Genomic DNA, 24,070 nt, shown 5'->3' with positions numbered 1-24,070 from the left:
GTCTTGGCATTTCTAAGTTCTAGAACCCTAACCTATAAATCCAGTCTGCGATATGACGTTACAAAGGGGTTAAAACAACACTTCAAAGGAAATGTAACCAAATAAATGACAGGTGGGTGGAACATGTAGTCGTATTTGTGACACACTTTTCAGGTGCGCAAGTAAAAGAGTGCGACAGAACAAAACGCTGCCGCAGTGCATGCTGGGACTTGAGCCGGTCGAGTGTTTACACCACCAGGGATTAATTCTACCGGATGCCTTTGATCCGGATCAGAAATGGCCGTGTAAATGCAGCTATTCTGTAGTCCTGCATCTCTTCTATTAGATGGGTGCTGCCACCCACTGATCAATAGCTAGACCATCAGCCCTGAAAACCTTTTCTTGTAAACCATGAGTGCCAGACAGAGATTCAAGGTAGTTTCCCTTTCATCTCCGAGCCTCCTGTCTTAAGTCACTGTTCACTTACACACACATCTTCGTGTAATTTGCTCCTACACTCCATTTATTGGTGTGCACATGCTTCTGACTCGCTGGCTGAGTTAAACTCCTCCCTTCCCCTCCCCTCCCTGCCTCTCTGCCTCCCTTCCCAGAAATGCACGGGCCGGGAAAAGGCAGCGAGAGAGAAAGCAGAGAGGCAGTCTAGAGCTGGAAGCCAGAGCGAGTGGGACAGACAGAGAGAGAGAGAGAGAGAGACAGAGAGAGAGAGAGCGAGCGAGCGAGAGAGAGAGAGAGAGAGAGAGAGAGCTCGAGAGTGAGTCTGACAGCCAGCCAGCAGAGCAAAACAACTTTGTGAGCAGCTGTTTGCTGAGTCACAGCCCTGTTTCCAGAACTTCTGTGGAGTCCTGCAGGTTCCAAGCCCCTGTGCTTTCTGGGATTTGCCAGACATCAAGGTAAAGTGCTTTTTTTTCCCATTATTAATTTGTTTTCTTTCTAGACTGTAGACAGTCTCCTCTAATAAAGCTCTGCCTGTTGAAACTTGTAGGCAAAATCTCTCGCATTGGAATATTGAAACGTATTTGATCCGTCCTGGGAGCAAAGTTCACATGAATGAATTGGAGTGGGAAGATATATGTAGTTACAGGGCTGTGGAGTCGTGGCCAGGGCTCTGGAGTGGAGGATTGTGGGTTCAATCCCAGGTGGGGGACACTGCTGCTGTACCCCTGAGCATGGCACTGTACCCAGAATGCTCCAGTGCAAGACCAGCTGGAAAAATGGGTCATTGTAGGTAAAAATAATATGGTATGTTGTCAGCCTGGGTAAGTGCCAGTGAATCTCAAGAGCGTGAAAATTTAGAAAAGGCAGACGTCAGAACCGAACCGAAAGAGGCGGTGCCGTCCACAGGTTAAGGTAAAGAACTTGTGACCCGGAGGTTCTCAGTCTGGCTCTGCCTCCGTGCCTCTCCTCTTGTACAGCGAGGGAGTCACTTTATCTGGGCCAGACGGTACGAGAAGGTGCTGTTGTCCAGTCCGTCTGCAACGGCAAATTTGGCATGAAGCTCTGGAATCCCTTAAGTGACTAATTATTACCATTGCATTATATTTTTCACTTCTCTTCTGGCGAAACCCACATTTATCTTCAGCTTAAAGGTTTAAGCTATGCCCCACAAAATAAAAATTAAAAAATTGCTTGCGCCTCAGTTTCTTATCTTGTCGTTTCTTCATTTACTAGTTATAAAGGCAAAAATGCAGTTTCCAGGCCACAAATGGCAGCTGAAATGAGTACAGTAACCTGCAGAGTCTTTATATATGCGAATAATGGACCCTATGTTGATGATGGTCCCTTAATTATGAACGTCCAGTTGCCATGAGGTCTTTAAGCCTGTCAGGAGCCAGATGAGATATTCCAGGTTATGGAGAATTCATACTTTTTCGGTATTGTGAATCCAGTATTTCCCAGCACACTTTTTTTGTGAGACAGATGTATATATATAGCAATGATGTTTTTATTTATATATAAATGAAATCCATTTGTGACTCTGGTTGAATGCAGTGTTTCCTCCTCATCTCTCTAACTTTTTTCCATTTTAATTCATACCTTTTTTTCTCTCTCTCTCTCTCTCCTCAGGAGCGCATAAGCTTTAAAACAAACAAACCAAGGGCTTAACGCCGAAAGTGCCACCTTAAGGACGTCCGCCTTTTTCGCCCAACTCAGCATCTGCCCCATCGCAGGACCATGGAGACCCCGAGCCAGAAACGCACCACCCGCAGCGTGGCCACTCCGCTGTCCCCAGCCCGCATCACCCGCCTGCAGGAGAAGGAGGAGCTGCAGGACCTAAACGACCGGCTGGCCGTCTACATCGACAAGGTGCGCTCCCTGGAGGCCGAGAACGCCGGGCTTCGGCTGCGCATCACCGAGTCCGAGGAGGAGATCAGCCGCGACCTGTCGGGCATGAAGGCGGCATACGAGACGGAGCTGGCCGACGCCCGCAAGACCCTGGACTCGGTGGCCAAGGAGCGTGCCCGGCTGCAGCTGGAGCTGGGCAAGGTCCGCGAGGAGTACAAGGAGCTGAAGGCCAGGTCAGTTGGGGAGTGGGATCCAGCTGTGGTCGACTTTTACTTTGACACAACTCTGACTTTCCTCATGAGCTTTCTTATCAGTGCTTTCATTACATTACTCATGGCGGATGTCAGTTGTGTACCTTGAGCTGGGCGCGGCTTGTGTCACACATAGTTGACATTTGATTCGGCCAATGGCGGCCAACGCTTTTTAAACGGAGCAGATGTGCGTTTTATGAAAGCAGCCAATCGGGGGGGAACCCGGCCAGTCACATTGTTGTGGTGATGGGAGCGGCCCAGACGCCACGCCCAGCTTGGATGCGGTTTTGAATTTAACTCGCAGGGCTTATGTAACGTGCTCTGGCCCGCCTGCCGGTCACTGTGCTATCTCAGTATCACACCCTTTTTCTGTGTAAGTGTGAGAAATACTCGAAACAGAGACGCAACTCTCAGTTGCACTGTAGAGGCATTCACCCCTTTGCCAGCGCCAATCTTGTTTTTTCTTTTTTCCTCTCATTGGTATCCTGATGGGGGGCAAACTGGCAGGGGCGAAAAGAGTCTGAAAGTAGAGGAGAGTCTCAGGGCTTTGAGGGAGAAGCAGAGGGAGTCAAAAGCTTCCACACGTGCTGAGATGAGGGTGGCAGGGGGCACTGGGCGGTGGAGGCGGAGTAATTGCCCAGTGTGGTTTGGATTAATGGCTGGCTCTGCCCGAGTGGGTCCCACTGCTGTAATTACGCCTGGCTCAGATGCTAATTTGATTCTGGGATTTTGCACAGACTGTTTTATTTTCCGTTTTCCTTACACCACCAGTGCACTACTGTGTGTCTTCGCCGATATGTAGATAGAATATTCATTTTTTGGGTGGGGGGTGTGTGTGACACCCTATTACAGCCTGATTTACGCTTTGTTGTTTGACCGCGTTCAGTTTAGTAGTAAAATCCACTACTAGGTCTGCACAGCCGTGCGTTCGCTTGTTAATCAGCGGGGTGTCTTTGCAACAACAGCTAATGGCTGTAACACGCGGGGCTGCCTGTTCGCATTGTGTTTTATTGCGTCCTGTGGATTGTAAACAGTTTCTTCCCATGGTGCCGCCCCACCGCTTTTCCTTTTTTTTTTTTTTTTTTCATTCAGTGAAACACAAATAACATTTGATAATTATATGATTACAGACAGGGTGAAGAAATACGATTGGAATACACACGGCTGCTTTTTGCTGTGTGGATAGTACCTCGAAAGCAGATTTTGAGCTGTTCAAGTGAAAAGGCTGTACTTTAGGACATGCTTCCATAGCTAGATTTGTGGGACTTGTTTGAAATTAGTTTCAGCTCAGTAAGGTGTCTGTGTCACTGTGTTTATTTATTTATAGATTTATTTATTTATTTATCACTTCCTCGCATTGTCTAGATAAGGACTTTGAGGAATCAACAGAACAACGAATTTTGATATGTTTCCTCTCCTGGTACAGTGCTGGCTGACGATTCAATTATAGATCCATGTAACGCTTTGCATAGAGAAAGATGAAAATGTATTTAACCCTCTACAGACCCAGGTCTAGACGTTGCCTTAATCTGGTTTGATTTCCCCTCTCTATTATCATAATATTTGCCAACGCGTGTGTCACAGCTGCTGGGGCATGTTCTATAAACTTTAGATTTTTCTACGGAAGCGATTGCCTGAAGATTTTTGCAAACTTTATTTCCTTCATATGCCTTACAATGAAAACCAATTATTTTCATAGGCTCATCGTGAACATATTCCCAGACCAGTTTCCGTATCCCTGCGTATCTCCTTTGTTCCTCGGGAGCTGCAGACCCTAGCAAGAGTTTCTCGGTTTACGCAAAATTTCCACCGTACAGCTATGATATGTACGATAACCATAAAATATAACCGCTGTGACCTCGCAACAGGATGGCTGTGCAGTCAGTCGTGAATGACAGAGCTCCAGCTGTATTTGTAGGCCAGTTTTGCATCCTTTTTGTGGTATCAACGCACAACTTGGCCTGTTCGCTATTAAGACCTGCTATCCTCTAGCCCATTGTCCATCTTCTTCCTTCCTGAGTGACAGGCCTGAATTCACTGCTTCCTTGTCATCATCTAGGCCCAAATCTTTGAAATAGTCCTGTCCTGTGCTTCTTATAGTCGATTTAAAGAGTGTTCAGTACATTGTAAGTCATTACGAGTCCAGACAGGGCAGTGGTGTATTTTTTGTGGGGGGGTGGGATGTTTGGAAATTAAAATCCAGTTGTGAAAATAAAAAATAAAACCCCCCCGTCTTCACACAGAGAGAGCTCTAAGAATGGCCTCGCATGCGAACCGCCTTTCTGATTAATATCAAGATACAGAGCTGTCAAAAAAAAAAGATTTGCTAATCAAGGGCATTTCTCAGATTCTGCGAGGCAAGTTCCAGGAATGCACCTTGCAAGTTGCCACCCAAATTAGACTTGCTTTAAACAGGGCTTGCCAATCACAAATGTGACACGAGCTCGAAAGATAGAACAGGAACAAGTAAGAGGGGGGAGACCGAGAGAGTGAGAAATGGAGAGGGGGGAGAGAGAGGGAAGGAAAGTGAGAAACGGATAGTGTGTGTGTGTGAGGAAGAGGGACAGGGAGAGGGAGAGAGGGAGAGACAGAAAAAGATTGAGAGAGCAGCATTTTGTTTTACCTGTACTTGTAATGCACAGCCAGTGAAATCAAGCAGTCCCCGACCAATAAGAGAACCAATAGCCTCCTTCTGAAGTGCTATAGTAGTGGTTGAGGGGACAGACACGGTTTATGTTTTTTGTTTTTAAAAAAGGCCTGCTCTTAAACAAGTGGCACACGGCTGGCCTCTGTTTTGCTGGCACTGTTTGGTTGCCACAGCAGCGGAGCACCTTGACATCCGCGTGTGAAGCACGGCTGTGGTCAGTGAGTCAGCGCCGGGAGGCCGCGCTCTCGCCCCGCACGGAGACACCCGAGTCAGTGACGGGCTTCCTGATGCGCCATTCAGCACCTTTTCCCTGCGTCTGTGGCTCTAGCTGCGGTCGCAAGGCAGCCCTGAAAGCCCAGCTGTATCGTTGTCTGACGTCGCCCGCGCAGGGTTTTGAAAGGGTGCCAATCTTAAATACAGAAGGGATCCCCAGAGACCGGGGTGATTGCAGCTGCCGTGCTTTTAAGTCCAATTATTGGGCATATGGTTTCAATAAGTCAAGTCCAAATACTCTGTGATGCTTTGTTCTCTTTGCTGCTAGACCTTAATGGCACCAAAAAAAAAACGCAGTCTGTTTACATTTGGGATTTACCTGCCAATGCCTCAATAAAGAGCCCAGAACAGTGGCTGTGTAAGTGCAATACGGGTTTCCTCCCATATTAGGCAAAGAAATGACATAACTGCAATGTAATACACTCCTTCTGAAAGAGTCACGTCTGCGAGGTGACTTTGTTCCCAGAAGTATCACTCGGTCTCTAATGACGTCAGGTGCTTTATATTTCAAGGGCACCGTTTCCAGAACAGGAACGGGACCCGGGGACTCCATCCATCACAGCCAAGGGATGCCCTCCAACCAATTTGAGGCGTCATCCCAACTGCCCTCTAGCTGGGTGACAAAGGTGTTAATTTCACCCGTCTAAAAAGAAATGAAATGAAATTGACCTGGTGCTTTCAGCCTTACTGTAAACACCATGAAGGCATTGATGAATCCTGGGAAGAATCTGAACTGATATTGATAAAGGCGTGCCCAGTGTAATCGGAGGTACCCAGACCCTGCTTTGTTCATGTGTTGATCTGTGTCTGCTTGTGTACTGCGAGAGTTTGTGGTTTGTTCTGGGATGCTCCATAGGGGCGGGACCTTTCCCAGGACGTCCAATGGGCATCTGTCTGTATTGCTTGCTCAACTGGGGTCGCCCAATTGGGAGCGTGCTTGCAGGGTTCAAGGACTGGGTGTGCAGTGACCGGATCGGTTGGCACAGGGGGCTTTGTTGTAGCTCTACTGCGTGACGAAAAATTTGACACAATCCAGTCGTCAATCCAATCAAATACTTAATATCAATCACTTCTGTGTTTTCATGCTTCGATTTAGGCCTTAGACTAGAGCAAAATGTTGACCTACCTACAAAACTTGTGCCCGATTTATTGTATAAAGGCAAGTACAATAAATTAATCCGTGACTGGGGACAATGTGCAATTCATGGCGATTCAAAATGTTTTATTTGGTCGAGGCCTGAGTCATTCTTTAGAGGAACTGCTGACTGACTTATCTTATTATCTTATGTTTCCTGATGACGCAGGGCTGTGTTTGAGCTCGAGTTGGCTTTTATTTGGCACACGGGATCTTTAGAAAGCTGCTGTAGCTGTCTGTATTGAACGCTGCCTTCTGAGGAATTCCCATGGAGCTCCGAAAGTGCTTTACACAAAGCAGGAGAACATCAGGGGGCTTTGGTTTCCCACATCACTCCTGGTCTCATCCCCATTTGATCAGCGAGCTTTGTTATTACCCAGAATCCTGTGTGTGTGTATGATTTTAGTGTCGATACTATTGGCATGGCATGGGATTAGATTGGAAAACGTCTGGGCACTGAAATCTGCTGACGCCTCGCTGGCATCTTTCTCAAACGCAGTAAAAGAGGCACCAAGGAGGGATGGTGTGGATCTCTCGTCGCTTCTCGAGGCACAGTGGTCACTAATCGTCCTGGTGAGAAGGACAGGGCCTGTTTTAGATCATTTTCTGTGAGGTGAAGAACTAGTTAAAAATAAATACAAATGTTTGCCTTTTTTGGTGGCGGTAAAATATCGACCCAAAAGTGACATCCTGGAGACAGTCCTAACCCGGTTCCCTTGCCTTCAGCCCCGCCAGGCTGAAATATTTCAGGAACTGAACTGCGACAGATAGCGATAACGCCCCTGTCGTTTTGGCTACTATCAGTCCAGCAGGCAGGGGGAAAAATGCCTTTATCACAAAGCCAGGCCCTGCTGAAGCGAGTCTCGGGTCCTGTGAGTCTTTACAACTTCCTGACTCCCGATTTGGCGCCTGTGGCCCAGCTCCCTCTTTGTCAGCAGCAGTGTCGATTTATAGGAAATGCACAAAACATTTTTTTCTAGAAAAATTGGATGCTTAGACCGAGCTTTCAGAACAAGTGTCTGCGGCCAAGTGTTACTCCCACGCCCTGGCATTTCTCTGCTGGGCATTTCCAGACTCCTTTTTACTCTTATTTGGTTGCCATGATGAATCAAAGACCATGTGTGAGGCACGGTTTCTCTCTCTCGCTCACCCTCCTCCTTCAGTGTGTGACACAAATGATTTCCTGTGAAAAACTCCCCTAGTGTTCTGCGGGTAGTCATATCGCTACTACATTTGTCATTTACCCACAAATCATTGATAGAAAAGAGTGGGCGGGGTTTACGTATCAGCCTCACTTTGACCGCAGCAGCCTCACATTCACCTGTGGTGGAGATTTTGTTTGTATTTCATACACAGTGGCTGGTAAGGTCTATCCTGCAGATGCAATATGCTTAAAATATGCTTCCAAAATAAGTAATAAACACATGGACAGTGAAGAGTGGCAAAACTATGCCCAAATTGCAGGGATACCATGTAAAAAATGGTGACTTTACCAAAGCAAACCTGCATCCGCTTCCAAGTTCATTAATTTACAGGAGGTTGAAAGCCACGCCCCACAAAAACCCCTCGGAGGCGGATTTGGGACACAGATGCCCCCGTTTCCCCTTCCCCTGCGTGCCACACCCGCCTCTGAATAATAAGGCCCTTGTATCTCCATCACGAGGGCGAGCCGTGTGTTATGAAAACGCGACCGTGTAGGTTTACGGCGGTTCTAGCACCCGTTCCGAGATGTTCCATCTGAATAACAAATCCCACAATGGGTTTGCTTGTCTGCAAGTCCAGAGCCTTTGTTTCCAATCGTGACACGTTCTCCCGGACCAGACAACGGCTGTTATAATTGTTTTTTCCGTCCGGCAGGCATCCAATAGACAGAAATAAAATGTAAATATTGGCCTTTAGAATTCAAGAATGTCTGCGGAAATATGTTTAATGCAGAACAGCGCTGAGATTTCCCCCCCACCCTTGATTTAAAGAGTTTGCCAGTCAGATTATCAGCCTGGTCTGTGCAAAGATAAGCCCGGTGTCACCACAAATGGATTGATACGGAGTGATAAATAGCTGAAGTCTATGGCTCAGACTCAGCCTGCTAATGAGTTCCAGCTCCCATAAAAATACATTTAAATAAACAAATCTACTTCCATTTGCTTAATAATTGTACCAAAACTGCTTTTAACTTCCCAGAATTAAGTTTGCATATTCACAAAGCAGGCACTACAAGTTCAGTGCAGGAACTGGATAGGGAGAGAGATGAATAGGATATCGGAGGTTACTCTCTCAGATCGTTCAAGAATATTGTGGTAAAATGGATTCGGCCACCTGGTCACCTTTCTAGTCTTTTCGCTGACTTTTGTGTAAAGATACCATAATCTTATTAGGTTAATTTATTTTGTTTGGTTGTTGGGATATCCACAAGGTCTCCAAGGGCACGATGTTGTTATGCCCAAAAGAGCCAGCCTCCATTAGCAGAGCATTCCAATCCTAAATTTTCACAAATTTGCTCCGGCAGAGTTCATCAGAGGTGAAATGTGTTTTGGTGCCTCGACAGAATTCACCGTGATCTGGTCCATATGAACACAGACTCGCACCAGGCTGGCTGTGCTTGGCTCAGAGGCTTATTTTATAAATAGAAGCACTTTTTGTCTTTGTTTAGCCTTGAGTCAGGATGAAAGAATGTGTAGTTTACCAATTTCCCAGAACCTCCGCCGTTCCGGAGAAAGTTGTGTTTATATACACAGATTGCAGGGGCGTTCCGGCATTTCTTGATGTCTTACTTGTGGACTGAATTAGTGCCAATCACCTTCAAAGTAGGATTAGCCTGAGTTGGAAGTGCATTGTGGGTAAATCCATGGTGACTGATGTTACCACCAACATTCGATAAGTGTCTTTTTGGTGTTTTCCTTCTATGAATTCACCTTATGTAGGCAGGAGAAGCATCAAGTATTGCCCCTCACTGCTAAGTTCAGTTTTTACTCTATGTAACTTCAATCACAATAAAATGGCCCACTTCAATATATTACACTTGATTATAATGACACTCGAAGTATTAAAATAACCTGCTCCTCCCTCCCAACCTAACCAAGTAGAGTTGTTCCTCAACCCCCCCAATTTTCCTGTTTGAAAATCACTGAAATGTATTATGCCCTGAGACCAGACCCAGCAGTGTTGGTGCATGCTCCCTTTGCAACTTGGTGTTGTGTCCCGTACACATGATCTCTAGATTGGTCACAGCAGCACCTCCATATCGATTTTAATCTAAATCCTGCAGGCTGAACTGAAATGAATCCAGGGATGTGGAGTGGGGTGGGGGGTGGAGCCTATAACTTCAAAAAGCTGGTCTAATGGTACAGAAGCCGTATTGTTGCCACGATGCGTGTGTGCGTGTGTGCGTGTGCGTGTGTGCGTGTGCGCGTGCGCTGCAGGGGGAGAGTGTAGCGAAGTTGGAATCACAGTTTCCATTGTGGTCAGCAGAGCCAGGCTCTATGACTCACACAGGCAAAATTACTTTAAGATGCTGGAATTAAACTGCACAGCATCTTGGCTTGAACTTCATGAGGAAAGGGAGAGGCAGGCAAATTTTATGCAACTATGATTTGCTTACCTTTCCTCAGATGTTGGAGTTGCGAAGCTTAGGTATTGGAACAGACCCTTTGAAAAACCTCCAAAGTCTGGTCAGATCACCATGAACCTTTTACTGTCCCGAAAGTCAGAGTCCCGTTGTGTAGCGTGCGAAAGGGACTCTGAGAGGAGAGAGGCTTCCCAACCACAATCCATTGGTGCAGCTCCAGGGAAGTAATGCGAACCGTACATATATGTACAAAGCTCTGCTCAGAGGCAACTTAAATCAGACGCAGATGGAAGGGAAAAAAAAACTAGAAAGAAGGGAAGGAATAGTTGGAAACCGCACGAGAGATGTGTGTAAATTGCATTTGATGTAGGGATTCAAAATCCCAAGGTTAGCCAATGCAGAAATTACTCGTTAAAGTGTGTGTTTTATTTATATTGTTCTCCAAATTTCCCATGACTCTATGGGTCCGTTCTTTAAATGTGCATTATTTAGTCCCCCTTGTGGTGCGGCCGAACCGGAGCTGTGACCTTCCATGAACAGCCAAATACAGACCTTTACAGACCGAAAGCACTTTCTCCCCGTTTGTACGTTGGCAGGTGGGTCCAGGTTTGCATTTAGTCTCGGCCCTAATCTTCTCTCGACCAAGCTTTGAAGGATGTGCGCTCAGCGGAGACCCGCATGGGGATCAATAAAACCCCTTCCTACACAACGCTGCCCCCTGTGCGGTCCCTTGTCATCACTGCATGGAAACAAACGCTGCAGGTTTCCGGGGAAAGAAAGAAAGAAAGAGAGAGGGGAAAAAAAAGCCATTAGTTAGATACTGCTAATCTAATCGCGCCCGGGCTCTCAGGGGGGGAAGCAAAAGAGAGCTGCTTTTTGGTTACCGATGAATCACTGTCAGAAACGTTCAGTAGAGACCCGCCCGCCCGACAGTTTGTGTTGCACTGTGAAAAGCACGATTTGGAGATGTAGTTGTAGTAGTAATAATAAGGGTTTTTGGTGTGGTGTGCCCAGTAGCTCAAAGGCAGGGCGTGCCTCTGTCTGCCGCTGACCGCTCTGTTTACGATCCTTTGTGCTCGCTGTGCAGAAACGGCCTCTCTGGTGTTCGTTAGCATGTGAGGAACAGACTAAAGCCTGGGGCCAGATTGGATTGAAAAGACCCTTGTGTGTGTGTGTGTGTGTGTGTGTGTGTTTGTTCATTTTAAAGACCTATTTTGCACTACACAGATCCTCCAACCGTTTTTCCCCTGCACAGAAGCAGAGCGGGACGGCTCGGCATTAGGCGAAAGCTTTGCCCGCTCTGCTTCTGTGCAGGGGAAAAATGCCGGCAGACGAGGATTATTAGACATGCCTTTTTGTCGTGGGATAATTGTGCAGCTCTCTGTTGGTCGAATCGGCATTCTTGGTAACTATTTTGTGGATGATTCTTTTAACAAAACTTTAGGCACGTTTTGCATTTAAACTTTCTCTCTCTCTCTCTCAATGCCTAAATTAAGATAAGATGCTGCTGGGTCACGTGAGGTGATTTTGCAACGAAAGTAGAGTAATGTCGATAATTGGTTTAACCAAATCCACGCACAACTAAACCAGTCCATGGAGATACTGTATACAGATATTTTTTGCCCTCAGTGCTGTCTGCCCTCCGTCCTTCCACTCTCTCCCAGTTTTCCTGCTCCTGTCCACGCTGTTTGAGTCCAGCATGTGTAACCGTTAAAGTTGCAGTCAATGTGGTAGTCAATGCACAGTATTGTACAATTTTAAAACCTTTTAAAAAACAAACGTTTAAAAACCGAGTTGCCCCATAAATCCATGGCTCGGCACGTATCATTTTGTTGAGCTCGATTTATCGATGTATTGGCTTTGTGGAAAGGGATATATCAATAATAATAATAATTATATTAAATTAATTTTAAATTAGACCCTCTGCGACCAGACCAGCCCATGGCCTGTGAGTGCGAGGGCGCTGTAGCTCAGAGGGTGGCCTTGTGCTCCTCAGTGAAACGCCAACATTGCCATTGAAGGCCACAATCAAGCAGTAGGGTATTCGAGATTTTCTTCTGGTGTGGTTTTGTGTCTTGTTTTTCCGTGGGTCCTACAAAAGTAAACGTATCAATAAAACCTAGCTGTTACCTTTTGTGAGGCCCATATGTTCGCCAATGAGACACAAAAGTATTGATCTAGTGGCTGCATACTATTTTCATGTTGACTGGTTGCTCCCACACTGTTGCCCTTGCGTTGCTATGTTTACAGTGTGTGCGACGGGTTGTGGTTGAGCAAAATGGTAATGAGTAATCGGGAGCCTTCTGTATTTAGCTCAGCTACTACACATGGGGGGAATCCCCTTTCACAATTAGGCCTCCTCTCTGGCGGACCCCCGGTCTGGCGGTTTCTTGTGGTTACAGGGGAAGATTGGTGATGAGTTGCTGAAAGCGTGCCTAGGCACTCATTGTGAGTCATTTGAGACTTTTTTCACCAATCAAAAATGCCAAGTTCCTCTTTAATTGGTATCTAAATTGGCTTTGTTTATAAATATAAGAAGTAACTATAGATAGAGAGAGAGATTGTTCATGTTGTATCCTGTAGCTGGTTACCCACACTTCATATTGCATTGGGTAACATTTTCACACTGCACTATACTTTGAAAGTAGTATTGTATTTATTTATTTTAGGTGAATCACTTTTATTGCTCACAGGTGGATACCCCCCACACACATTGAAAGTTGTGGAGTAGGCTGTGTAAATCAAAGGTGGACATTTTTTTTTTAATGCATCGAAATTATAGCTTATAACAACAAAATGGAAATTGCAAAGGGGGTGAATACTTTCTATTGCCACTGTGTGTGTGTGTGAGAGAGAGAGAGAGAGAGAGAGAGAGAGAGAGATGCATCTAACTAACTAATGTAATTCTATAACTGAGTCTCGGTGTAATAAAGGTCTCTGCCAGACTATAACATATTAACGCACTTTTCCACTACAGTAGCATAGAAACGGACTTCACTCTTTGCATGCGGTCGATTAGGCACGTTCTGTGGAAAATGAGCCGCACCGCCGTAGAATTCCTCCCTGGGTTTTCCGTTCTAATTTAAAACCCCCATCGGTACAAAGTTTCTGCGTCTTTTTCCCCCTCTGTGTCGGCGGAGTAACAACTCTATGAGACGGGGGGGAGTGTGTAAGTTATTCCACACTGTCTCGGTCAAAGCCCCCCTAATCAGCCTGTCTGCGGAGAAGAAAAAGAAAAAGAAGCCAGATTTAAAGGCCGGGGGGCAGGAGAACCTGTTATAGCATGTGTATTGATATATATTTACATATATTTACATATATATTTACATATATATATATATATATATATATAGCATCCAGAAGCATTGTGTGTTTTCACAATGACTCACTACTGGAAAGCAGCCATTCCCCCCCCCCCCACCCACTTGACCCGTGCGAACATATGTGGCGTCAATCAGTCGTGTTGTTAACTTAATCGGGTGCAATTCACGCTCAACCGCTCACGACCAAGTGGGGAGTTGGGGGGCAAACTGGGGGTGCATGTGTTTTCCCTCCAGCATGGTGCGTAGTTTTTAGCACACTGAGTGAACGGGACTCTCTATGCGCGTCGTTTGGCTGCGAGAGTCAGACAATGGCGGCTTTCCAGAGGGGGAGACCCGAGCCAAGTAAGGGGCTATTCCGATTCCACGGTAGGTGCTGGCAAGCTCTTGGAATTGTCCCCTCTCTCTGCAGCCCGGGGTGGCAACTCCAACTGAATGCAGGACTGCGATATGGACGGCTAATTAGATCCGTTTCACATGTTTTGCGAGCTACAGGCCGACTCAGACAGGCAACACACTCTGTGCCAGGGGTGTCAGACTCCAGTCCTGCGGGGCTGTAGTGTCTGATGCTTTTTGTTCCAACAGGAGCTCCCACTTACTTACAATCAATGTCATTATTTACTCAGTTAGGCTTCTCTAGAACTTTCATACTATATTTTTATAGCTGATAGCTGAAATCAAAACACTGAACCAACAGAACATATTTCAGAGTCTAGAGATAGAAGGGTTCAATGAATCCAGTTATTTGATTAATTAGACCAATTAAGGAGCTGAGAGCTGGGCTGGAACAAAACCCATCCAGCACTGCAGCCCCCCAGGACTGGAGTCTGAAGGCCCTGCTCTATGTGAATACTGAGATCTGGCTGCTGCTTTCTCTGTCACCCAGTTCAAAGGTTGGCAGAGTCAGTGGCATTTGCTCTTCTGCCTTTTCATCGGCAGGGTGTGGCGGATTTATCAACCCTGAATGGGATCAGGTTGCGGCAGAAGTTTTCTATTCCATCCCAGCCCCCCGCGGGTGGGCGGTGAATTAGCAAGCAGTTGTGCGCACGCCCCCCCCACCACGATCTGATTGCGGCTTGTTTAAAAAATAATTCAAGTGCCAAACGCTTCTGGGCAACAGCCACACTGGAGAGCTGGTCTGGCACCGGATGGGGGGAGAACATGTGGAAGCGGTTGAGCTCTGTGCAGCACATGTGTAGACGGGAGGAGGAGAATCACAAGACTGCCGGCCACAAAGCCATCTTTTCTTTCGCGCTCGTCCAGTGGTGGCGGTTGCATGGTAACCGTGCAGGCCTGTTGACGATGCTGTCCCTCCCCAGCGGCACACGCTTTGCCGTCCGTATCACTTTGTGTGGTTTCCGCGTCCTTTTTCGGTCTCCGTCTCTCTTCCCCGTTTGGTTAGTGACGAGAGGGCGTAGCCGCCGTTGTGAAAACCGTGGCTGCTTACTAACGCAGTTCCAGTCGGCCTCGGTTCCTCTGGGCTCAGGACTTCTGCATTTCCATTCATATGTTCCCACTTCCTCCTGATGTATAAAATGAGATCTCTCTATTCAGCCTGATTATGTTGCAAATCCTATATTTACCCATCTGCACTTTTCCAAACCGAAAAAATACGTTTTGTGGAAATGGAACAAATTTGAAAACTATTTATAGAGCAGCAACTTGTTTTCTTCATAATAAGCAAATTTAACTGATGTCTTTACACCCGGTATGGACCAGAAGCCAAGTCTCTGTTTTCCCGGAGGAAGCAGATACATTATGGGATTGAATAGCAAACGAGCGAGATGGTTGCAAGAATGTTCCATTAGTTTTTGATTGATGTGAAATGAAGCTAGAAAAAATGCAATGGTAGCCTAGTACGGGGGTCCCCAACCCTGGTTCCTGAGGACCCCCTACCCTATTGGATTTTGTTCCAACTGAGCTCTCAGATACGTAATTGATCCTTAATTGATGTAAAAATCTGCTTAGATTTGACTTTTTAATTTGTTTAATAAGAGAGTTAGATCTTTCATAAGTTCTTTACACAATTCTATGCGTAAAACCCCTACTGTTTAAAATAATTAAAAGGCATGGGTTAATTAGGAAATTACTAGTTCAATTAAGGGTTCAATTAAGTAATTAAGAGCTCGGCTGGAACACAAACCAGCAGGGTAGGGGGTCCTCCAGGACCAATAGTAGATTAGGCACTCAGTAGTACTTTACATGCATTTCTGAGATAAATATGTCTACTGGGGACTCTCATTAGAAGCAGGGATCAAAATAAAACACTTGGTTTGTGCTGAAGACCCTCTCGGACCCTTCTCCAGTCTGGGAACGAAACCCCCGCTGTCCCTTGGCGATGGGGAGGTTTATTGTTGTTGGACTGGAGTTGGCGCTCTCTCGGCATAACAGCAGCTTTGTTTGCACTCCCCCCCCGTGTGTGCCCGCAGTGGCACAGCGGTTGAATCCCTCCCAACATATTTTTCTAATCACTCATTTTGAAGTCTTAACGTTTAATCAAACCTCTGTAAACCAGCAATAGAGGAGGAAAGAGAGGAAAGAAAAAAAAAAAAAGCCTGTGACTAAGATTTTCCCCTCTGCTCTCTCATTAAATTTAGAATCTGTAGCTCTGAGGAGAATTCAGTCCAGACCTTAATTATCTATCCAGAAAATGTGCAGGAGGAAGTGCGTAGCGGGGGTGTGGGGGCTGCCCGGCCGCGTGTTTTGGGGGCCGGGCCGACAGCCTTGCGGAGCGGGCCGCGTTTCCATAGCAGCCGCGGCGGACAAACAACAACAGCCCGACTCTCTTGCGGATTCCAGTCCTGCCACACAGACGCAGGAGGATAGAGATGAGTCAGCCCGGCTGGAGGGACTACAGACGCATTCCCTCGCTGTTGGTTCTTTTTTTCTTTTCTTGTCTCTCTTTATTTTCTTCTAATGCGTGGCATCCAGAGGAATTTCCTCCCAGGCCCCACCCTTCCTCACGCCTCAACACTTTCACAAGAGCAGTGGGCCTAAAACAGTTGCAATCTGCACAACCAAACCGCTCCAGACTGATGTTTTTTGTATTTTAATATCATGTAGAATTTGGGTACTGCATTACAGGATGGCGTAACAGCCTTGTTTAGGATAATCTTAACCAAACATCCAACTGCATTCCTTTATTTATATTTCACCTCTCTTTTTTATTATCCTGTCCGTTTTATGTGCTTTCCAAGATGCTGGCTGCACAGAAAAAGCTTTTTGTTTTTTTAATGGCAGTAGCTTTTCTCTTTAAACAGTTGTAAAATTTCACAGTGGAGTGAGGTTTTATAAGCCCCTCTCCCCCCCAGCCCTGTGTAGCTATTTGATATACTTATTTGAATAGGTCCTGCACAGAATCCAGTCCCACAATGCAACAGTGCTTCCGATCTGAGTTCCCTGCCTAGTTTATATGATGATTGACCTAGTCGGACGCAAACGGCATCTCTTCCACGTCAGTTGTCCTTGACTTTAAGATGCAAACACACTGATCCGATATCTGTGCCCCTCACGAGTTTGTTTCCATATTTTACGTTGCATGAGTCGGAGGCTACTCCTGTCACGACCTCGCCTTTGGATCCCTCACGGCTCTCTCTCTCTCTCTCTCTCTCTCTCTCCTCTGTCCCTCTCCCTCTCCCTCTCCCTCTCCCTCCCTCCCATTTTTAACCAAGCCAGTCCAGATCCCCGTCTACGGCTCTGCCACAGAACAAGCAGGCCTTTTCAATAACAAAAAGACAAAGAAAAGAAAAGGACACGTGACGCGCTACTGCCTGCTCATGAAAATCTCAGTTGACAGATGTTTTAATTAAAATGTGTTTAAAGAAGAAGCCAAAGCCCTGATTAAACACACACTTCCACATCATGCCTTTTTTGGTGCGAAGTTGTTGAGCTTTTTTTCTTTTTCCCTCCTCCTTGTATGCATTTTTGCAATTTGGATTCCATTCGAAGGTTATTGTTGCCCTTTACACGGGGGAAAAACTCTGTCTGTCGATGCATATGTTCCTAACGCGTCCCCAGCTGTACGTTTATAAACAAACGAGCCTTTCCACCCCTATCTTCTCAGAACCGCCTCTCTGTTGAGTGTTTTTAATGTAAACGAACCCGGACACACAGGCTGTTTAGAAACGCTGTGATTCTGTATTCGAAAGACCAGTGTGTCTGCAGTCACACCGTGGTTTGAGTCCGCGATTCTGATGTCCGTGAAGATCGACCCTGGCCTGCAGAGATGAGTCATGATCGGGGCCGAGTGTGAGTCAGTGGGAAAGTGTGCGGTCCGTCCGTCCGTCCCCACCCCGGCCACACCCATTCTTCATGGCCATTGTGCGGGAGCTGGTGATTCAGAACTGGGACTTCCTGCGGAGCTCCGGACCCAAATCAATAAGCGCTCGCGTGCCCTTTAAAGAAAGACCTTTTTCAGTTTCCTTTCCTCTGTTTACTGGAACGTCTCCATGACTTCCATTAGTTGTAATAGCAGCCAAACTGTCCACTTGTTTATTAGAGAGAGAGAGAGAGAGAGAGAGAGCGCCATCTGTGCAGGCGTGCCCCTGCTGCCATTTTGTGCCATCCAAAATGGCCGCCCACCCAAACGTTTGCCCAGGTCCAGTGTGAGTCAGGCACGTTTATGCGTAGGCCTCAGAACACTCCCTGGCAATCTCGTTTGATGGATCAAGCTCTGCAGAGTGGTGTGAAACGGGCCGTGCAACCCGGTGGGACCGTCACCGGCACAAAGCGGTTCTGGCAGTTTCGAACCCCCCGGCATGGTCTTCCAGCTGCAGATTCCGATCAGCCATTAAGGGGTTTACTGTGGCAGAAAAATCACAGAGTTCTGGGTCCTGTAGGGCGACAGGCATTGTTCGCACGACTCGGGGAATGGCAGGTATTGCCAGAATCCGCCCAGATACGCCTCTCCTCTGAGAAAGGCATTCCTCACATTTCTCCCGGGCCCACGGGTGTGTCCCACGTCGGTCCGCTGCTCTCTTATCCTCCCATCTGAGCGTGAGAGCGGGCCGTCTGGCGGGACCTGGGGCAGGAGAGTCCTGGACTTGGACAGTGCCCCCATATGGAAAACTTGCTGGTTTAGAAGATGGGTTTATCTTGTGTCCTAACTATATTACAAATCCTTCGGGGAAACTGTTGTACATATGTAGGGTCTGATAGGGCTGCACTGGGGCCCGAGAGGGCGGGCAGTAAATAATCAATCATCAAGAATGTAGAGTCGCCCAGCAGATGCATGCAAACAGTACTTTTGTTCACATGACTTCCCCTTTACACCTACACCTCAAATACAAACACACACACACACACCTCTCTCTCAAATGCAGATAAGGAAGATGACCAGACACCTGCCCACACCCAGTGCTGAACAATAGCAGCTTTGCCGAACCACAACGGCACTAATCCCTGCAGCCGTTCAAAAAGCCGGATCTTATACCATGTGATCCTGGTGTGAAGGGTGGGGGTTGACACTTATCCAGGGGGGGACAGGCCCGTTGGCGAAATGTCTGGCCGTGGACCGGGGGCTGCTCCGCGATTTGTTTACTCTCTTGAAGTTTCCACAGCGGGATGCAAATGGCAGGGCGTGGCTGCCCGTTTCGGTCGTTGTGTTGTTGTTGTGTCAGCTGCCAGTGCTCGGGGCTTGTGAGTAAGGCCCCTCGGCCCCCCCACCACCCACCAGGCACATACGCAAAGTAGCTGGATCCTGGCATTGTGTCGGGGGTGTTTGTCTGGCTTCATCGCCAAATCCAGAGCGGGACATATGTGGCTTTATGTCTCCTTCACACCAACTACTGGATTTGTCCCAGGTGTGCAGGACCTCCCACACAAGATAGTTCCCCCTCTATTGGCCTTGTTCCCTATTTATGATTTGTCTTTTCTCTCTGGCATAGATTCCCTTTTAGAATAGACCCGTTGGACTCAACCAACCTGCCTCCCCGAATAAAGGAGTTTAATAGAGGAGGAAACGAGATTGGCGCTTCACTACCAGACCACAGCTGTTTAATGACTAGCTTAGTGTGTGTGTGTGTGTGTGGAGATAGCTGGGGCTTCTGGGTAGGGAAGTGAGAAAGAGACAGGGGGGTGGTTTTGGATCTGGAAGCCATCAGCTAGCCAGCTGGACCTCATTAGTGTCAATGTAAATTGATCCGTGGGCATAAAATAATCAAATTAATGAATATTCCCTGCTCTCTTGCCTTTGTCTTTTTCTTTCTCTCTTCCAGTCAGTGCTTAGCAGGGAAGGAGCTGTGTTTTCAGTCGTGTGCCACTCCCTGAGAAAACATTATTGATCAGGAAAAAAACACTAAAATCAATAGAGACACAGACAATCCATCACTTTGAATCATTTATAGCGCCTTTTCGCAGTGAAAAAACAGCCCCCAGCCAAGTAGCAAGATGAGAATCAACACTGAAGCATCTAAATTAGCTTCCTCTGCTCGGGGTTGCCTTCTCCCCCAACACTACCATCAGACGAGACCGAGTTCCTCCCATGAATGTTCTGATAGCTCAACTGTTCCAATCTGTGTTTGGTGCCAGGTCAGAATTAACATCCTCGTCTCTCATGTGCCCACCCAGGAACACCAAGAAAGAGTCAGACCTAGCGGCGGCGCAGGCCCGGCTGAAGGACCTGGAGGCCCTGCTGAATTCCAAGGATGCCTCCCTGACCACGGCGCTAGGCGAGAAACGCACCCTGGAGGCTGAGCTGCGGGACCTGAAGGCCCAGTTTGTCAAGGTAAGCGGCCTCGGGGTTTATACAGCGCCTCGTAGGTCTGCTCGACCAGATCGCACGGAAGGGCGGAGTTCCTCCTTATTCAAATTAGTGTTCAACTTGGATGAAGGCATCTCTGAATCGAGTTGGTAAAGGTAGAATGAAGTTATTTGCATAAGCACACACCTATGGAGTGTTTCAGGTTACAGTTGACTTTATTTCTTCCCTCTCCAGTTAAGTGTGTTTCAAGGGTGTTGTGCCACTTCATGTACAGAACCTGTTCGGTGGGCATTCGGCCCTGTCTAACTGCAGAAGGAAGTACAGCTTCAGCGAGATTTATTAATACAGTTACAGTTCTGCCGTCTTAAGAGCGTTACGGGCAGCGTTTCCCCATCGTGTGGTTCTATAGAGCTTCTACAGCTCGCCACAGAAACCACGAGGCGGCCCCTGGGCAACTGCTGACTTGACAGCTACCGCATTGATTTGTTATTAGTATTGTTCTCTTACAAAATATTTATTATTATTCTGCTGTTCCCTCTAACACTATCTCCCCCTACAATTCTTAACGTACATACACCAAACTTCACACAGTGGTTCATTATGATACCGTGTGGTGTGTATATATATATATATATTATATATATATATATTATATATATATATATATATATATATATATATATATATATATATACACTCACCTAAAGGATTATTAGGAACACCTGTTCAATTTCTCATTAATGCAATTATCTAACCAACCAATCACATGGCAGTTGCTTCAATGCATTTAGGGGTGTGGTCCTGGTCAAGACAATCTCCTGAACTCCAAACTGAATGTCTGAATGGGAAAGAAAGGTGATTTAAGCAATTTTGAGCGTGGCATGGTTGTTGGTGCCAGACGGGCCGGTCTGAGTATTTCACAATCTGCTCAGTTACTGGGATTTTCACGCACAACCATTTCTAGGGTTTACAAAGAATGGTGTGAAAAGGGAAAAACATCCAGTATGCGGCAGTCCTGTGGGCGAAAATGCCTTGTTGATGCTAGAGGTCAGAGGAGAATGGGCCGACTGATTCAAGCTGATAGAAGAGCAACTTTGACTGAAATAACCACTCGTTACAACCGAGGTATGCAGCAAAGCATTTGTGAAGCCACAACACGTACAACCTTGAGGCGGATGGGCTACAACAGCAGAAGACCCCACCGGGTACCACTCATCTCCACTACAAATAGGAAAAAGAGGCTACAATTTGCACAAGCTCACCAAAATTGGACAGTTGAAGACTGGAAAAATGTTGCCTGGTCTGATGAGTCTCGATTTCTGTTGAGACATTCAGATGGTAGAGTCAGAATTTGGCGTAAACAGAATGAGAACATGGATCCATCATGCCTTGTTACCACTGTGCAGGCTGGTGGTGGTGGTGTAATGGTGTGGGGGATGTTTTCTTGGCACACTTTAGGTCCCTTAGTGCCAATTGGGCATCGTTTAAATGCCACGGCCTACCTGAGCATTGTTTCTGACCATGTCCATCCCTTTATGACCACCATGTACCCATCCTCTGATGGCTACTTCCAGCAGGATAATGCACCATGTCACAAAGGTCGAATCATTTCAAATTGGTTTCTTGAACATGACAATGAGTTCACTGTACTAAACTGGCCCCCACAGTCACCAGATCTCAACCCAATAGAGCATCTTTGGGATGTGGTGGAACGGGAGCTTCGTATATATATATATGTGTGTGTGTGTGTGTGTGTATATATATACACTCACCTAAAGGATTATTAGGAACACCATACTAATACTGTGTTTGACCCCCTTTCGCCTTCAGAACTGCCTTAATTCTACGTGGCATTGATTCAACAAGGTGCTGAAAGCATTCTTTAGAAATGTTGGCCCCTATTGATAGGATAGCGTCTTGCAGTTGATGGAGATTTGTGGGATGCACATCCAGGGCACGAAGCTCCCGTTCCACCACATCCCAAAGATGCTCTATTGGGTTGAGATCTGGTGACTGTGGGGGCCAGTTTAGTACAGTGAACTCATTGTCATGTTCAAGAAACCAATTTGAAATGATTCGACCTTTGTGACATGGTGCATTATCCTGCTGGAAGTAGCCATCAGAGGATGGGTACATGGTGGTCATAAAGGGATGGACATGGTCAGAAACAATGCTCAGGTAGGCCGTGGCATTTAAACGATGCCCAATTGGCACTAAGGGACCTAAAGTGTGCCAAGAAAACATCCCCCACACCATTACACCACCACCACCAGCCTGCACAGTGGTAACAAGGCATGATGGATCCATGTTCTCATTCTGTTTACGCCAAATTCTGACTCTACCATCTGAATGTCTCAACAGAAATCGAGACTCATCAGACCAGGCAACATTTTTCCAGTCTTCAACTGTCCAATTTTGGTGAGCTTGTGCAAATTGTAGCCTCTTTTTCCTATTTGTAGTGGAGATGAGTGGTACCCGGTGGGGTCTTCTGCTGTTGTAGCCCATCCGCCTCAAGGTTGTACGTGTTGTGGCTTCACAAATGCTTTGCTGCATACCTCGGTTGTAACGAGTGGTTATTTCAGTCAAAGTTGCTCTTCTATCAGCTTGAATCAGTCGGCCCATTCTCCTCTGACCTCTAGCATCAACAAGGCATTTTCGCCCACAGGACTGCCGCATACTGGATGTTTTTCCCTTTTCACACCATTCTTTGTAAACCCTAGAAATGGTTGTGCGTGAAAATCCCAGTAACTGAGCAGATTGTGAAATACTCAGACCGGCCCGTCTGGCACCAACAACCATGCCACGCTCAAAATTGCTTAAATCACCTTTCTTTCCCATTCAGACATTCAGTTTGGAGTTCAGGAGATTGTCTTGACCAGGACCACACCCCTAAATGCATTGAAGCAACTGCCATGTGATTGGTTGGTTAGATAATTGCATTAATGAGAAATTGAACAGGTGTTCCTAATAATCCTTTAGGTGAGTGTATATATATATATATATATATATATATACACACACACATATATACACATATATTGACAGTTGGAGGGCAGCCTGGCTGACGCCAAGAAGCAGCTGCAGGATGAGATGCTGCGCCGCGTGGACGCCGAGAACCGCATCCAGACCCTGAAGGAGGAGCTCGAGTTCCAGAAAAACATCTCCACCGAGGTCAGTGACTCGGCAGACGCCCACAAACACGGACACGTGCGAGCCCCCACGCTCCGTCAAACACATGTCGATAACCCTGCATGCGTTTCCCCTCAGGAGCTGCGTGAGTCCAAGCGCCGGCTGGAGTCCCGCACGGTGGAGACGGACACGGGGCGGCTGGAGTTCGAGAGCAAGCTGGCTGAGGCCTTGATGGACTTGCGCGCTCAGCACGAGGAGCAGGTCAAGATGTATAAGGCCGAGCTGGAGAAGACCTACAACTCCAAGGTGCGTGTCCCGTGTCCCGTGTCCCGTGTCCCGTGTCCCGTGTCCCGTGTCCCGTGTCCCGTGTCCCGTGTCCCGTGTCCCGTGTCCCGTGTCCCGTGTCCCGTGTCCCGTGTCCCGTGTCCCGTGTCCCGTGTGGGTACGGGGGAGGTCCATAACTCTTGCCTGAATGTGTGTCTGCAGCTGGAGAACGCGCGCCTGTCTGCTGAGCGCAACAGTAGCCTGATCGGATCAGCCCATGAGGAGATGCAGCAGACCCGCATGCGGCTAGAGAGCGTGTCGGCGCAGCTCAGCCAGCTGCAGAAACAGGTGAGCCGCTATGGGCACCATCTCCCTGCCACCCTGCTGCCCTGCTGCCCCTGCCAGACCGATGCCGGCTCCCTATTGGCCAAATGCATTTTGGACTGTTTTGAGTTCACTTAAAGAAATATTTATACTGTATATTGTGCTTCTGGTACTGATTA

At 47.1% G+C, this 24,070-nt stretch overlaps 1 protein-coding gene across 1 annotated transcript in view; it reads left to right on the top strand.

Moving 5' to 3' along the window:
* The first annotated feature begins 600 nt into the window (after positions 1 to 600).
* Positions 601 to 24,070, top strand: part of lmna (lamin A) — a 31,578-nt gene continuing 8,108 nt past the window's right edge. The window contains exons 1-6 of the mRNA XM_066721195.1: positions 601 to 890; positions 2,065 to 2,516; positions 20,042 to 20,198; positions 23,220 to 23,345; positions 23,442 to 23,609; positions 23,790 to 23,915. Of these exons, the coding sequence (XP_066577292.1) occupies positions 2,173 to 2,516; positions 20,042 to 20,198; positions 23,220 to 23,345; positions 23,442 to 23,609; positions 23,790 to 23,915 (921 nt within the window). The 5' untranslated portion in view covers positions 601 to 890; positions 2,065 to 2,172. The remainder of the gene's footprint in view (positions 891 to 2,064; positions 2,517 to 20,041; positions 20,199 to 23,219; positions 23,346 to 23,441; positions 23,610 to 23,789; positions 23,916 to 24,070) is intronic.

Source organism: Amia ocellicauda, chromosome 14 (genome assembly GCF_036373705.1).
Source record: "Amia ocellicauda isolate fAmiCal2 chromosome 14, fAmiCal2.hap1, whole genome shotgun sequence".
NCBI lineage: Eukaryota > Metazoa > Chordata > Actinopteri > Amiiformes > Amiidae > Amia > Amia ocellicauda.
The sequence above is the reverse complement of the archived record's forward strand: the minus strand, read 5'-3'. Positions and strand labels throughout refer to the sequence as shown.